The 16,805-nt window shown below is 34.9% G+C and overlaps 3 protein-coding genes across 5 annotated transcripts; 2 read left to right on the forward strand and 1 right to left on the reverse strand.

Moving 5' to 3' along the window:
* Positions 1 to 2,049: 2,049 nt before the first annotated feature.
* Positions 2,050 to 4,459, reverse strand: LOC110371593 (syntaxin-5). Its single transcript, XM_021327913.3, has 3 exons — positions 3,731 to 4,459; positions 3,444 to 3,652; positions 2,050 to 3,128 (listed from the first exon to the last, which is right to left on the reverse strand). Exons 1-3 carry the CDS (start codon positions 4,152 to 4,154, stop codon positions 2,670 to 2,672), a joined length of 1,092 nt encoding a protein of 363 aa, XP_021183588.2. The 5' UTR covers positions 4,155 to 4,459; the 3' UTR covers positions 2,050 to 2,669.
* A 3,686-nt stretch (positions 4,460 to 8,145) lies between these two features.
* On the forward strand, positions 8,146 to 9,939 carry LOC110371594 (magnesium transporter NIPA2). Its single transcript, XM_021327914.3, has 3 exons — positions 8,146 to 8,918; positions 8,987 to 9,129; positions 9,208 to 9,939. The coding sequence occupies exons 1-3, from the start codon at positions 8,699 to 8,701 to the stop codon at positions 9,898 to 9,900; spliced, it is 1,056 nt and encodes a 351-aa protein (XP_021183589.3). The 5' UTR covers positions 8,146 to 8,698; the 3' UTR covers positions 9,901 to 9,939.
* A 538-nt stretch (positions 9,940 to 10,477) lies between these two features.
* LOC135117696 (uncharacterized) lies at positions 10,478 to 14,850 on the forward strand. Of its 3 annotated transcripts, XM_064037449.1 has the most exons (4): positions 10,478 to 11,131; positions 13,586 to 13,792; positions 14,032 to 14,148; positions 14,370 to 14,519. In XM_064037449.1, the coding sequence occupies exons 1-4, from the start codon at positions 11,092 to 11,094 to the stop codon at positions 14,516 to 14,518; spliced, it is 513 nt and encodes a 170-aa protein (XP_063893519.1). In that variant the 5' UTR covers positions 10,478 to 11,091; the 3' UTR covers position 14,519. The 3 variants fall into 3 exon arrangements, 2 of the variants coding, with proteins under 2 accessions (XP_063893519.1, XP_063893520.1); XM_064037450.1 differs by having other exon boundaries at positions 14,032 to 14,462; XR_010277068.1 differs by lacking the exon at positions 10,478 to 11,131 and adding an exon at positions 14,570 to 14,850 and having other exon boundaries at positions 12,565 to 14,148; positions 14,370 to 14,462.
* The last annotated feature ends 1,955 nt before the right edge of the window (positions 14,851 to 16,805 follow it).

A 16,805-nucleotide genomic window follows, 5' to 3' on the forward strand; every position in this document is an offset into this window, starting at 1 on the left:
ACCGCTGGCAGAAGCTAGTCTAATGTAGATCTACCTACTTATTACAAACGGCAAAGGTACCTACTATAACTTTACTACAACAGCATTAGTGCAATTTATGAAACAGAGAAGATTTTCTAGCGGAAGCATGTTCATCGAATATACACCTATATATTGTCACGTAAAGTCGTGCTTTAACAGATTCCTCCTTGTCCGAATCTACGTTTCACGCACTGACGTCAAAGCGAGATAAAGAGAGTTTCGGGATCGACACAAGTCATGGGACATTTTGTACATGCAATTTGTCAAATGGGATTGCTAGACGTGATGAAGCCTGCCTCGAGTATATAAATCAGAAAAGGTTTTTAATCACCAACGTTCCTCCTACTCTTTACCCGTGGTCGTGAAAGACGTGTGTTTTACCTGTTACCGCAGAATTCTTGCGGCATTAACGAAAACAAAGTACAGCCAAGGGGCACTCTCATTTATACAAGATGTTCTGTGGCCAATATGACGTCATTAAGGTAAGAATTAAAGAAGTATGTATTTGGGGCTCCCTTTATTATAATATATGCCGTGTGAGTCTATACTTACAGTATTAGTGTTAATAGCTTTATACAAAGGAGGATGCCCAAACGAAAAACAGACCGTCAGTTGCATAAAGCTCCATTAAAATTAAAGCTTCATTAAATCTATGCTGACACTTTCTGTCTTAAAGAGTTAGCAATAGATTTAAAGAAGCTTTAATTTTAATGGAGCTTTATGCAACTGACGGTCTGCTTTTCGTTAATCGACGGTGAGTCGATTAAAATAATTAAGGTACCTATATACCACATAATACAATACTGGAAGTAACTAATATACAATTCGTTTTGCATAAAACTAACCGAACTGGAGCCCGATTCTGCTTAGTTAATAATGTGATAATAGGCTAGTTTCCTAAAAAATAATAATTAGTCCGTCTTGTAGATTGTCCAAAATTAAGCGATACGTATTTTTTCTTTTTTAAATTGGATCAGAACTTGTTAAGATATAGCGTGTTAAAGTTGAGTGTGACGTCACAAGTTGCTACAATTTTCAGGACACTGTGACGTAAAAGGCCCCCACTCCTAATTTTTGAAGTGTATTATCTTTGTCATTTTATGTTTAATTAAAAAAAGAAAAAATACGTATCCAATATTTTTTGATTATCTAAAAAGCGGACTAAATATTATTTCATTATTTCGACCCTGGACACTACCCTATTAAATAGGTAACAATTGAATCGCAATAGCAATTTTGACCAACCCCTAAGGTCAAAACTGCTATTGCCATTTGTCATCTCGACACACTATACTCACCACGAATGTGCCCAGTTGATGAAACTCGGAATTTGTACATTTATCATGTCGAATGAGATGACGAATAACCAATAGTATTCCAATGACATTCGATTGGTTTGCGATTGATCTATCTATAGGGTAGTCTCGATCATATGTATTGTAATCGTAGATAATTAATTGTAGACAATATGATTCATTATTGAAGAAAAAATAGTGGAATGCCACACGCTTCAATCTTAATTGAGTCGTGATTGGATCTCAGTCGGATGTGAAACGTATGTCAGTAAAATTTGCAGAATCGAGCCCGAATTTCACCTTCATAATATAAGGGTCCGTTCAGACAGACCGGCTCGGAGAGGAGAACAAATTCTTAACACGTTGAAAATAGAGTACTTAGTATTTGTAATAAGGTTTATTTTTGCATGCGCACTGAGAATGCTCGAAGGCGCTCGGTGTGACCGGCTCCGATCGCGTACTTTTTCTCGGTCTTGCAGACGTTTGGATTCCGGTCTGTGTGAAAAGAAAAAAGCGCACCGATGCTCTCCGAGCCGGTCTGTGTGAATGGACCCTTAGTGTGACAGTAAACTAGTTACGATTTTTTTCAGTACTGAGTCTCGTGAATTTTTTCCGAAACCTAATATTGGATTTAGGACACAGTATATCTGCTATACCTTACCAAACATAAGTCATTTCAATAGATTCTAGGTTTTTGGGCATTATCCTTTCTTAAATGTCATAGAACATAATATATATTTTTAATAGTATTTTTTAATCCCTTTGTTTATATATCACAAAATAATCTACATATTCACAATATATGTATATTACAAACCTACCAAAAGTCGAAAATCGAGAGTCAAACTTATTTGCCAATGCTGAATTATTGAAGTTCCTACTGTTACTATACTACATTATTTTTGTTGTACATTACATTTAGGATTTTTAATCTATAACAAAGTAAAACACATAGTCAAGCACTGCTTGGCACTTGACTGAGTATGTTGAGAATTGCTGGGTGCTGATTTCTCCTCTTTTTGTACTGTAAAAATCATATGCAATCATAAGTCATACAATTGCATAATCAGGCAACACCTATGCAAGTAATTTACTATTAAAAACAATGTTTTGAAATAGATTGTGACCGTAATTTTTTGGGGTTTTCCCATTATTACTTGACTTTACTGGCTGTCTGTGACTGTTGAATTCTTATATAGAATACCAAGGAATACTAAAATAAAATAAATATTTCAAGGCAAGATAATGGTATGGTCTTGCATTTGACTGGTTTTTATCTTTAACTGGATTATCCAGTACTTTCAACTTTTGGTATGAAAGTTCAAAAACTTCAAACAGAGAATTGGGCCACTATTAAGCCATTACAACAACAAAAAATATGAAAAAGAATATTAAAACACCAAAAACTTTAAACATCAAGGCCCTGTTGCCAGTAACACTTTGGAAGTACTTCATGATCTCTCTGTGACCTGCCTCCACATTCATTTCTGCTTCTTGAATGTTTGCATCAATTCTACCAATAGCTTCATCTTGTTCTTTCACCATATGTGCTAGTTGCTGAAATATTCCTCCTAATTCCACAATAGTACTCTCTATGTTGTGCATGGTTTCAGCCCTTTGTTGTACATATGTGTCTGAATCATCTCGCATTGCTAATTGTTGAGTTTGCATGGCAGGTGCATCACCCAAATCTATGCTCACATCATCCAGTTGTAAGAGAGAGGGGACTTCTTTAACTACAGGTCCCACTCTCGAGAACTGTTCTCTTCTGTTGTTTTGATGTTTCAAGTTCTCAGATCTCACTTCCAGAACCTGAAAAGTAAATATAAAACAAACATATAACAGTCATAATCCAATTACAATTGTATTACTTTCCTACATCATACAAGTTGATTTGTTGTAATTAAGCTGAATTTGCTCTATAATTTATTTTAGTATGATAAAAACATAACCATTCTCTTGTTGCTACACCTGGGTTCCAAGGAAACTTCTTCCAGTTGAAATATAGCCAGTCTTGCTAAGAGACAGAATAGTTTCACAAGACTGCATAAGCTCAATATCAATGCATAAGCTTGTGAATTTAAGGTACTAACAAAAAAAGAATCCTCTACAATATTAAATATATACCTGTTTGAACTGATTACTCATTGATGCCAAACGTGATTGTAAAGCAAGCACTACACTAGATGAATGACTGTGCATACTTCTGCGCCCTCTAGGCATTTCACCAAGCCTGGCTATTTGCTGATTCAAAGAACTCAAGTCTCCTTTTATAATATATGTCAACTCCTGTATCTCTGTTGGTCGATCATCAAATAAAGACTTCTTTTTGGCCACTGCACAAAAAAAGAGTACATGTTAAAGTTTCAGATAAAAGTGATATAAAAATTCAAGCAAGATTTTTATATACTTACACATTGCCAATTTTTCAAGCTTGGCATAAGTACTGGTAATATTTTTACTGATCACTTTTGCCATGCTCATAAATTGAGAGTAAGTCTCAAGCATTTGGGCTTTCCGTTCATCTCTTATAACTGGCCTGGCCAGAGTCCTTCCCTGCAAGCTCCGCACTGCTGATATGAATTCATTGGTTCTGTCTCGAGCAGCCATAACTGGCTCAAACACGAATTCTTCAAGAATGTCGAATTTTATATCAGTCTGAATAATATGACTTGAATGGCTTTGTTTCACTTCCGTCTTTGGAAACGGAATAAAAACACTTGAATTATTATTCAATATCTGTACTCCTTTCTTATCTAATTTATTATAAGTTTCTAAATCGTTTTCCAACGTTGATCGCTCTGTCACTCCTCCAATGTTTCGCCTACGAGGTAGCATCGCATTCTATAATACTTTCAGGAGAATATATTAATGTTTCGATTGGTACTGGGCCTTGACGACTCTAAGCACTGGGTGCCATTAGTATAAATCAATAGGAATAGCACGATTGGACTAAAAATATAACTGGACTGCTTTACAGCCTGTTTTCACAATATATAGTACATAACACAATCGGTATAAAAAATTATCAACTCGTTTATACATAAACCGCACAAAAGTATTAATTAAAGAAATATGGAATTATTTTAGTGACGTGGACAGAAATAATATGTCAATATTATCCACAGATTAATATATCGTCAATCTGTCAATGTCAACTAGTATTTTGTATTATCTTTGCTGTCAACCCATCACATAGACGTAATAATAGTACATAGACGTAACAAGACTGAGCACTCATTGTGCAAAGCGAGTAGGTAGTGGCGGACAGATAACGACGACCGCAGCGCACAACACGGCAGAAATTGGAAACAAATGCGGATATTTCAAACCGGGTTTTTATTATTATATTCATTTTACAATAAAACTATTGAAAAATTGCACTTAAATAAGGCTTATGTTTAACTGATCACCAGATATAGTAACAAACAGCAGACAAAAATAGTAAATGATCACCAAAATGAAACTCGCATTTTAATGTAAAACTATCACCAAAGTTTTAACACTTTGCTATCCTATTTAAGTGAAATTACTCCAAAATAAATCATGCGTAAGCCAAAAATAGTAAATGATCACCAAAATTAAACCACCATTTTAAAGTAAGATTATAACCAAAGTTTTTAAATTCTGCTATCCTATTTAAGCAAAAGGAGTCCAAAAAAATCATTGTTATCCCAAAAGTAGTAAATGATCATCAAAAAAGTTTTTACATCTTGCTATCCTGTTTAAGTAAACTGACTCCAAAAAAATAAGTTCGGCCTGATAAAATAAATGTAATAACATTATGGGGACCCTTTTCCTGCACTAGCGTGGAAAATTGTCTATTGCATGCCTCTAAACAGTGCGATAAAAGTGTATTGAGAAACACATTCTTCTTCTTCTTTCTCCTGACCTGTTCCCAATTTTACTTGGCGTCGGCGCAATATGTCATTTTCTTCCATTTTCCCCTGTCACTCGTCATACTGACACTCACGCATGCATTGCAAGCCGGACACATAACTTAATATGGCATCATAATACTTTATTTGGTAATATGCCTACATTTTATGGCAATCACAGTGACTTATTTAGGCAAAAATAATACATTAATTTGGTCGTCAAGAGTTGGTGATCATTTACTAAATTTGGCGGTCGAATACAATTCAAAGTGAAGTCGTGACTAAAATAGCTGGTACTATTACATTTTTAGACTTTATTTTTCTGGTGTTCAGTAGATATTTCTGGTTGCAAAACTTAGGGTATCAAAGCATTTTATGGTGGTCATTATATTTGTTCCCCTTAAATAATGTCAACACTACTATTTTAATTTTTGGTTTTATTTATATTTGCAAAGAAAATTATAATGTTTACATTGTTACTACACTCTTTTGCAAAAAAAACGGGCACCTATGCGAAATCTTAGTTTTAAGGACTTTACGTGTATTTCAAAGGGTTTTAATGATTGTAGTATGTTTCTAGCATCAAAAGAGTTAGTCGAACATGCGTGAGAGTGTATTCTAAATTTGAATTTTGTACGATTGCTAAGAAATTTTTAAAACCTTGTTTTGGACTAATTGCTGGCAGAAAGTTCGTCGGTGTTTTGAAAAGTTTTTGCAGTGATTTTCAGGAAAATGATAATGCAGTTTTAATTAATGATGAATGTACTTTTTTGTTTGATCAAAATCTTTTTGAAAAACTACGCGTATTTGATAAAATTTTCACCTGCTCTAAATGGGCTATACTGATGAATGATGGCAATGTTAAGAGTTTCGGTATTTTAGTGTAAAGCGTTCTATTGTTTAGATATTGTACCCACGTGTTTTAAAATATCCCTTTCTCATAAATAAACACTATTTAGAGGAGTATCAGTACTTTGAGCTGCGACAAAACCAGTTTAAAGTAAGCAGTGCCGATCACAACTCGTCTACTATCGGACTGTGACATTAAAAAAATACCAAATTTTGTGATAAATGTTAAAATAAACCACATGAAAAATGATGAGGAGGGTTAAAGCTATCTAAAAAGTCAAATTATTGCCGCGTTGAAGCTCTCGATAACTCCATAGGTATCGGGTTACTAAACGATGATTTAGCTGAAAGGGAGTCAAGAATTCAAAATTATTGGCCAAACGTATGTTTCTTAAGAAATGAGCAGATAGCCAATTATTGTTATAATTTAAGCAGGAAAGTGCTGTAGAAGCCAAAAAATCTCTATGCAGGCAAGTTTATTTAATAAAATGTCCGGGGGATGAAACACGCTATTTGAACGCTAAGACTCATAGATCTTCAGAGGTCTACGGAGTTTCCCAAGAGACGAGGTTGTTTAAAAATCAGTAATTACGAGACCTTAAGACCTCGTGCTCACAGTCTATGTGCTACTTTCTGTATTTTGTAGAATTTCAAGACTTTTAAAAATGTCAATGTCTGATAGGAGACGAGTTGTGATCGGCACTGCTTATTTTAAATTGGTTTTGTCGCAGCTGGAAGTACTGATACTCCTCTAAATAGTGTTTATTTATGAGAAAGGGATATTTTAAAACACGTGGGTACAATATCTAAACAATAGAACGCTTTACACTAAAATACCGAAACTCTTAACATTGCCATCATTCATCAGTATAGCCCATTTAGAGCAGGTGAAAATTTTATCAAATACGCGTAGTTTTTCAAAAAGATTTTGATCAAACAAAAAAGTACATTCATCATTAATTAAAACTGCATTATCATTTTCCTGAAAATCACTGCAAAAACTTTTCAAAACACCGACGAACTTTCTGCCAGCAATTAGTCCAAAACAAGGTTTTACCAATTTCTTAGCAATTGTACAAAATTCAAATTTAGAATACACTCTCACGCATGTTCGACTAACTCTTTTGATGCTAGAAACATACTACAATCATTAAAACCTTTTGAAATACACGTAAAGTCCTTAAAACTAAGATTTCGCATAGGTGCCCGTTTTTTTTGCAAAAGAGTTTATTTGATAGCTTCCGCAAATGTTGTAAACGCTACGCTGTAAACTGCCTCGTTGGTCTAGTTGTAGCAGGTGCGGCTGCTGAGCACGAGGTCTCGGGTTCGATTCCCGAGTCGGGCCGAAATCGCTTTCTGGGTTTTAGAAGACTTTCACAAAGCAGCCCGGAGCCTGGAAGTTGGTGATTGATTCACCCGTGCATCGGAGAGCACGCAAAGGTCCTGCGCGTGATCTCTCTCCAGTCGTGTCGGGTTATGAGAGTGAAGGAATAGAGAGTGCACCTGTGTCTGCGCAAATGCTCGTGCACTATAATATGTCCTGCGCAGTTTGCTGATCTCCTTACATGAGAACAGCCGCCGTAGCCGATAATCGGCTAGGAGGACATCAAACGCTACGCGTTACCACCGTCGCGCACATAGCCAATAGGCAAAAAACGAGCCGAGTGAAGCAGATTTTTGACTTTCACAATTGCTTGTAATGGCATAAATGAAATAAATTATTTGACTTTGACATTACAGTTTTATAATATTGAATACGGATAAGATAATAAGGATCGACAGGTGTGGAGACGAAGTGGGGGGGCCTTTGCTCAGCAGTGGGACAGTTCAGGCTAAAAAAATACTCTTCTCTTTTCTCGCCCGAGACATCTTCGCATAGCATTATCGCGCGCAAGTCGGCGCAAGTACGTCTAGTGACACTGCAGAGGTCTGTCAATGGTTCGAATCCATTCCCCTCCCTAGGCCCTAGGCCTCGGCGTCAAACGAACTGCTTGACTTAAAGGGCTTAGTTACCAGGTCATTAAATTCCCAAAAAAAAAAAAAAGAATTGACAGACAAGACAATGCCAATGTCACTCACGCTATGCTCACGCTGTCTGCCCCTCCCCTCCGTCTGTCAAACAAACAAAACCTTGGGTCAATTTGTCGTCATTAGTCGTTAAAGTTTATCAACATAACTGACTAATCAAATTAGTATTATTAATCTGTGTATCATTTCATGAATAAGTTCATTCATATATAAGTGGGGTTGGTTTCCTACGACTAATTTTCAATTATTGGATAAATGGTGAAAAATCAAAGGGTGAAAATTGATAGGTGAAATCACAACCGTTGTTGGTTCCCTGCAGAAAGGGACTACAATTTTAGTATCTACTCGTAGGAATATACTCGAAGTTATGAGATCCCATGTTCTTTTCAGTAAGATTACTCCTTATACACATACGTGAAGAGACCCTCATAGATGGCAGATACTAAGAGATAAGAATTTACAACTTAATTTTATGATTCAATGTTGAAAGTAAGGATAGTTCAACTATCAGATAAAGAGAGATAACATTGAATATGATTCACACTGGATGTGTTCTGCTCTTACCTGTCATTTTAATATAGTTTATAATGTATTAATATTATTTGTTTATACTTACATACATTCACAATGAAGACCTCCCATCTTACTATAAATGGACAAAACTATAATAATACCCACTTTACAATTGGGTTAAGTCTTGCTGTATCATCTAGTGTATTTATAGGAGCAAGTTTTATAATTAAAAAAGTTGCTTTAAAAAAACTCCAAGCCTCTGGAAATGTGAGGGCATCTGCAGGTGGATTTGCTTATTTAAAACAATGGCTGTGGTGGCTTGGGCTTCTCACAAGTAGGTAACTTGACACCAATATTGTTTCTCATATTAAACCTTTAATTAATGACTGGATATTCTTACAGTGGGTATTGGAGAGGCAGCTAATTTACTAGCATATGCATTTGCTCCAGCAGCATTGGTGACTCCGTTGGGTGCTCTTAGTGTACTTGTTGCAGCAGTGCTTTCTTCTAAATTTCTTAATGAGAAACTTAACTTTATAGGAAAAGTACGGTTAAAAATGTGTTATTTTATTTGTTTTTGAAGCTACTTCATTTACATATTACCTATATTCTTTTTTTTTCAGATTGGTTGTTTTCTGTGCATAATTGGATCAGTCATATTTGTAATACATTCACCGAAATCAGAAGAAGTGTCAAGTTTTAGTGAGTTATTAAATAAGTTATTTGACTATTTGTTTCTAAGTTATGTGGGAACGATATTTCTAATGGGTCTCATTATAAAATTAGTTTTTATACCAAGGTTTGGTAATACAAATATTTTGGTTTACTTATTGCTTTGTTCATCTATTGGTAGTTTGACTGTGGTATTTTGTAAAGGAGTTGCTTTAGGTATAAGAGAAAGTTTTTCCAGTAATGTAAATAATTTTACTAATTACATGTTCTGGTTGTTATGTATAACTGCAGTCATATGTATTATGATTCAAATGAATTATTTGAATAAGTCACTAGATATATTTAATACCAGTGTTGTTACGCCTGTTTATTATGTCATGTTTACTATATTAGTCATTATTGCATCAGGTATCCTGTTCAAAGAATGGGATCATATGAACACGGTTGATATCATTGGTTGCTTATGTGGTTTCCTAGTAGTAATAACAGCAGTATTTATGTTGAATGCATTTAAAGATTTCAAAATATCTTTTAAAGATTTAAACCTTAACACACGAAACAGAAGAAGTACCATGAACTTGCATGCTGCTGAACCTAGAGACCCCGAAAACTATGTTTTAAGTTCTCATATGAGACAGTTGTAACAGGCGGACGTAACTAATAAATAAATGAAAGAAAACTAATTGGGCTTGTCTTATTTCCTTCTTTTGGAACATTTTTTTTTTTACCAACATGTAAAAAATATACAAAGGCGGACTTTTAGATCAAAGAAATAGGCAGATACAGCGCTTAGAACACGCGAGTGTGTCCACCAAAGCAAATATAAACTCGCAACAGTACCGAGCAGAGTTACGCGTCGTCTCGCTCATAGGTACGTCACTAGTGATCTGTCATTATACTTAATTCAAAATATGCCGTCTTGTGTGTTTAAACACTGCAAAAGTTGTTCCCAAAAACTAAGAAAACAAGATGGGATATCTTTCCACAGGTAACTCTTGTTATTATTATTGTTTTCGTATTTATTTTCCACTAGCCGTTCGCCCGCGTCCCGTGGGAGCTACTGCCCGCACCGGGATAAAATATAGCCTATGTTACTCGCAGATAATATAGCTTTCTAATGGTGAAAGAATATTTAATATCGGTTTTAAGTTTATCCATTACAATCAAACAAACAAAGTTTTCCTCCTTAACTGAACAAAAATATGGGAGTTGTCCGTACACGGCAGGGGCTGGTCACTGCCGTACTTGACTAGATTTCGGTAAAAAATTTAGAAAAGCGCCATCTGCAATCCTCTTCCTAAAGTATTTAATATCTTCAAGTGATAATAGATGGCTCTTTAATCAAAAATTAACTTCCATAAAATATCACTAAAATTATTGAAATCTAAAAATTATTTTATATATTAGTATTACGTAGGAAATCTATCAATTATTTTTATTAAATCTGTACACTATTTTATATACATAAATTATTTTTCTATAATTATTTTTTTGGTTGGCAATAAACCGTGCCAACTGCCAATGCTGAAGTTAGAATTTGAATTTTAATGGCGAGTACAGTACATACAATTTGTGTGTTAAGTTTTCGTCCATTTAAGTGTTTTCTGCTGTTGACTTGCGTTGATTTGAGTTTTACTCATCCGCTGTGTTTTCGGTGAATTAGTGAGTGAGTTGAGCTGTGCTCCTCTGTTTCATTGTTTCACATAACTTGCGAAAAGACGCCATTAGTGTTTAGTATTATTTGCGATAAAGACGCCTTTTTTGTGATATTTGTGAAATAGACACTGTTATTGTGTTATTAGCGATTAGAGACGCTTGTTTGAGTGCATATAATCATGCCGAGGCGGTGCGAATTGGGATGTTCACACAACCCGGGTAAGTGCTTTCTTTATCAAGTTCATAGTACCTAGGGCCCGATTCTGTTAATAGTATCATTAAGTTATTAATATCAAAATTGAATAGAAATTAAATCGCAATATCAGTTTTAACCATTTCGGGCATTCTGCTACTAATATTTATAAGACCAATCGTATTCCAACGACATTCGATTGGTTGCTATTGGTCTGCCGTTTTGGTTTATAGGTACATATTACCATATTATTCTTAGTCTATATTGCCATATTGCCTCAAAGTCGTGGTGGCCTAGTGGGTAAAGAGCCAACCTCACAAGTATGAGGGCGTGGGTTCGATTCCAGGTCAGGCAAGTACCCATGCAACTTTTCTAAGTTTGTATGTACTTTCTAAGTATATCTTAGAAACCAATGACTGTGTTTCGGATGGCACGTTAAACTGTAGGTCCCGGCTATCATTTAACATCCTTGGCAGTCGTTACGGGTAGTCAGAAGCCAGTAAGTCTGACACCAGTCTAACCAAGGGGTATCGGGTTGCCGGGTAGCTGGGTTGAGGAGGTCAGATAGGCAGTCGCTCCTTGTACAGCACTGGTACTCAGCTGAATCCGGGAATTATTCCCAATAGTCCCCTCTAGCTGTCCTCGGGGTGACAGCCGGGGTGTCTTCCCAGTTATCACGGGGTGACAATTTGTGCCGACTGTTCCCTTTGAAAACTGACTAGAGGGACAAATGGGAAGTCTATTTCTCAGTTGTCACGGGGGTGACATTTGCTCTGTTCCTTCTTCCTTCCTAAGAAAAAAATGTAATTACCATAGATTTCAGGTTTTTATTTATTATGTTACATAGAATCACATAAAAAATATATATATTATTATTTTAACTAACACAATGTCAACAGGCTTACAAAATCGATTTTTTATAGTAGTTAATACTACTATAAAAACCAAAAACAACATTATGTTTCCTATAATAGGCACAATCACAGATAACTTTAATTAATACTAATCACAGATAATCACTAATGGTTAAGTTAAAAGTGCTTATTAGTCGCATGCTTATTTGTAACACAGTTTGTAATCTTGTTAAATTAAATAAAATTAAGAAAACGATTGGTGTTAATAGAAATTAATAATATGTGATGTACCTATTAAAGGAAACACAATGTTGTTTGTTATAAGAAATAAAAACCTGAAATCTATGATAATTACATTTTTTTTTCTTTGGAAGATTCTATGTAGCATAATAAATAAAAAACCTGAAATCTATGGTAATTACATTTTTTTTTCTTTGGAAGGAAGAAGGAACCGTAGCAAATGTCACCCCCCCGGTGACAACTGAGAAATAGACTTCCCATTTGTCCCCTCTAGTCAGTTTTCAAAGGAACAGTCGGCACAATTGTCACCCGGTGATAACTGAAGACAATTCCCCCGAGGACAGCTAGATTACTACATAGTATAAAACAAAGTCGCTTTTTCTGTCATGTGTCATGTTGTATGTCCCTATGAACGCTCAAATCTTTAAAACTACGCAACGGATTTTGATGCGGTTTTTTTTAATAGATAGAGTAACTCATGAGAAGGTTTTTATGTATAATAACATCTATTAAATAATGGAGAAATACTGTTACCCGTGCGAAGCCGGGGCGGGTCGCTAGTTGGGAATAATTCGAATCCGGTTAGACTGGAAGCCGACCCCAACATAGTTGGGAAAAGGCTCGGAGGATGATGATATTGCCATATTGCAATCGTAAATCGTTTGCAGACAATATGATTCATTATTGAATCACAGAAAAGGATAAACACGTTTATTTAAAAGAAAAAATAGTGGAATGCCACATACGCTTCAATCGTAATTGAGTCGTGATTGGATCTCAGTCGGATGTGAATCGCATGTCGCTAAAGTAAAATTAGCAGGGGCAGGATTCTGCGCAATTTTTTCTTTGAAATAAACGTTTTTATCCTTTTCTGTCATTCAATAATGAATCATTTTGTCTGCAAATGATTTACGATTGCAATATGGCAATATAGACTAAGAATATTATGGTAATATAGACCAAAATGGCAGACCAATCGCAAACCAATCGAATGTCGTTGGAATACGATTGGTCTTATATTAGTAACAGAATGCCCGATATGGTTAAAAAAGCTGTTGCGATGCAATTTCTATTCAATTTTGACATTATTAACTTAACAGAATCGGGCCCCAGAATCGTGCTCCTGAAAGCTCCTAGTCATCCGGATAAACTTGTCATCACGGGAGATACCAACTCAGTCAATTATAAGGTTGGGCGTTTAGAGAAACACAGTTCCTTACGAGTAACCATTTATTACTGAATCCCATATGAAATGATACATGATTTAATAAGATAGACATACATAGATAGACACGCGCACACATACATAGGTAATAGGTATTCATTCATACATACACTATACAATATCAGCATACAAACTTCATATTTTTGTAATTTATTTTTCAGGTGTGACACAACATCAATTTCCACACCCAGAAAAGAATCCTGAGTTATTCAAAGCCTGGGTTAATATAGTTGGTGGAAAACTGGAGACTGCAGATGATATCAAATTTTACAGAAAGCGAGTCATCTGTGACATACATTTTGCAGACAAGTTTAAGAATCGCAACAACCGTTTAAATAACATAGCTGTTCCTACTCTCCATCTTCAGGGTAAGATTTAGATCTTTATTCTTGAACTAGATCGCAATGCCACCTACTGAGTTAAAATTGCCATTAAGAAAACAAAATTCTTAATTATTCACAATTAAACTGAACTGAAATCTTTTAGGCCACCTGTTTGCAGTATATTAATATTTAATTGGATATAAAATGCAGTTCATTCACCCCTTAACCAACTCGGTGAAGGTTGTTGTTTAGTGGGATCTTAGACTTGTTTTTACTATTTCCAGGTGCTCCATCACAAGATGCTCATATGCCTCCTGCAACTCCACATATACCAACTGAACTTCCTATGCCTGAACATAATATATGGGATCTGCCTTCTACATCAAAGCAAATAATCACTGGTATGTAAACGCTTGGCTACCTACATTCTCAAATTATGTTTAACTAGCTACCATAATTAATTACTGCATTAAGTAATATGTAACTGTTGTGTAGTCATTACAAACACACTTCAACTTGATTTATTGTAATGACAATTTAGGTTAATAATCCTCATGTAACTCACACTAGTAATTTTGATGTTTACAATGACAATGGTGAATTATTATTATTTTATTTTCAGCTGCACCTCCCAATGCGTGTGTTATAGCAGCAGAACATAATTATTGCAGTAAACATGGTATACAACAAAGACGGAAACTTAAAGGAGACAAAAGTAAGTGCCAATGTAGTTTATACCATAAGATATCCAAAAAAAATGTTTATACATAGGCTACTTTTTATCTGGGTGTGGAAAGTAGTAAAGTAAAAGTTTTTTTGCAGAAAAACTGAAATCAACTTCATCGCTGGAGAATGAATTAAAGATTTCAAGATTCCAAATGAAGAATTTAAAAACCGAAATTATTCGGTTACGTAAACGGAGTAGTAGTTTGAAAGAAAGATTAGCCAGCGTTGATAAAATTAGCAATACAAATTGTTTAAAAAATAACGAGAAATATGACAACTGCAGCAAAAATATTCACAAACATGCAGTACACCCAAACTCACAAGAGAGCTCGTGGGCGGAGGTTTACTTTAAAGGAAAAAGTTTTGTCTCTCTCCATGTACAAAAGAGTCCCAAGAGTTATACTCTTTTATATAAATACTTTACATTGCCCTCTATAAAATCATTAAAAGGCTTCTTGCGAAAATTGAAATAGAGTCGGGGCTAAATAAGTTTTATTCATAAAATGAGAAAGACTGTGAAGGAATTAAGTCCAGAAGATCGCCTCTGCTGTCTTATTTTTGACGAGATGTCAATATCGCCGCAGATCCATTACGACGGATCTAAGGATAAATTAAAGGGATTCGCTTGGCGTAGTAAAATTGCTGACCATGTTTTAGTTTACATGGTCAAAGGATTAAAGAAAAATTTAAACAGCCTGTTGCATACTTTTTACAAATTCTGTTAACAAAGCAGAATTAAAAGCCTTGACTATAAAAGTCATTAAATATGTTCAGGGTACAGGGCTTAATATTTTGTGCACAGTGTGCGACCAAAGCACAGTAAATGTCAGTGTAGTGAATGAAATTATTGAAGATAGTAGAATAAAATTCATAAAAGAAAATAAGGAATGGAGACATGATGTAATGGAAGTAGGGAAATCTAAAATTATCCCATTATTTGATGTCCCTCATTTATTGAAAGGGTAAGAAACAATTTACTTACGAAGGACTTAAAATATTTCGACTTCGAAGAAAAGGTTGAAAAGACGATAAAATGGGAATATTACCAGAAAATTTATGAAGCGGACAAATTACATGGTGAATTAAAATATGTCAGAAACTAACTGATGAACATATTTATGTGGAGAAAATAAAAAATGAAGGTCAAACACGCAACCCAAATTTTTAGCCGCAGTGTTGCTACAGCTGCAGAACATTTATCTGCTAGGGGCGATTTATCTAATGAGTGCCGCCAAGTAATTACATTTACCAAAATGATGGACAATTTATTTGATTCCTTAAATTCAAGCTCATTTAATATGATACATGGAAAAATGTATAAATGTGGTGTTAGAAACAATTCTCCTCATCATGAATTATGGGAAAATGCCAAAAAGGTATTAAAATCAATAAAATTTATTAAAGTTAAAAAAGAAAAGGAAAATAAAATAAGATTAATTGAAACGAGTTCGGTACCTTCAATAAAAATTTTATACGTACTATTGAGGGCATGCAACAGTTGTGGAAAATATTATCCCAAAATATTTATTTGATACAATGATGACCAGAAACTTTAACCAGGACCCACTGGAAAATTTTTTTGGGAACATTAGAAGTTTTGGGGTGAGGAATACGGCACCCAACACAATTAGCTTTGAAGGTGCCTATAAATCACTTCTTTTAAATAATTATAACTCACCCCATTCACTTAACGCTAACTGTGAAAATGATGACAATGATTGTCTTCAGACATTGAGTTTCTTTTTGGAAGACAAACTTTTAGAAAACACTTCTAATGTTCCCAGTAATGAGGTTCTACCATTTCAGCAAGAAGAAAATGACGAAATTGAGGTGCCTTTTATAAATTTAAATTCTGAGCCTGCTGATGCTGGTCAGGCCAATTATGTATGTGGGTGGGTGCTGGCTAAATGTTTTAAAAAAGTTGCTAAATCATGCAGGCACTGCAAAACTGAACTAACTGGCGACAGTCAATTAAAATCAAATAGTTATATAAGGGCAAAAGAATATACAAAAGGAAAACATTGTCTGTTGTATCCCAATATAGTGGCGGAAAAAGTTTTAAAGACATACAAAATATTGTAGTAGAAATTTTGAAAAAGAATGTGCCAAAACTAAATTAAAAGAAAAGATAAAAATGTTTTTAGACATATTTGTGGATTATCCTTTCACCTGCGATATCCACAAGATAGAATTAAGAAATGTTTTTGAAAACATTACAATAAATATTTTGGTATATAGTTGGTGCCGCTCAATTAATCGAATTTTATCAGGTAAAATCCAATATCGTGATGAGGATGATGAAACTAAACTTTCAGCACAAATTTATTACAAT

This window comes from Helicoverpa armigera, chromosome 13, assembly GCF_030705265.1.
Source record: "Helicoverpa armigera isolate CAAS_96S chromosome 13, ASM3070526v1, whole genome shotgun sequence".
NCBI lineage: Eukaryota > Metazoa > Arthropoda > Insecta > Lepidoptera > Noctuidae > Helicoverpa > Helicoverpa armigera.

Bases quoted from the DNA above. Each gene is read 5' to 3' on its own strand.
- LOC110371594 (XM_021327914.3), top strand. From the start codon at position 8,699: ATGAAGACCTCCCATCTTACTATAAATGGACAAAACTATAATAATACC. The intron at 8,919-8,986 runs GTAGGTAACTTG...ATATTCTTACAG, and splicing joins GTGGCTTGGGCTTCTCACAA to TGGGTATTGGAGAGGCAGCT. The intron at 9,130-9,207 runs GTACGGTTAAAA...TTTTTTTTTCAG, and splicing joins AACTTAACTTTATAGGAAAA to ATTGGTTGTTTTCTGTGCAT.
- LOC135117696 (XM_064037449.1), top strand. From the start codon at position 11,092: ATGCCGAGGCGGTGCGAATTGGGATGTTCACACAACCCGG. The intron at 13,793-14,031 runs GTAAGATTTAGA...TACTATTTCCAG, and splicing joins TCCTACTCTCCATCTTCAGG to GTGCTCCATCACAAGATGCT. The intron at 14,149-14,369 runs GTATGTAAACGC...TTTTATTTTCAG, and splicing joins ATCAAAGCAAATAATCACTG to CTGCACCTCCCAATGCGTGT.
- LOC110371593 (XM_021327913.3), bottom strand. From the start codon at position 4,154: ATGCTACCTCGTAGGCGAAACATTGGAGGAGTGACAGAGCGATCAACG. The intron at 3,653-3,730 runs GTAAGTATATAA...TTTTTTGTGCAG, and splicing joins GCTTGAAAAATTGGCAATGT to TGGCCAAAAAGAAGTCTTTA. The intron at 3,129-3,443 runs GTATATATTTAA...TTTACTTTTCAG, and splicing joins TGAGTAATCAGTTCAAACAG to GTTCTGGAAGTGAGATCTGA.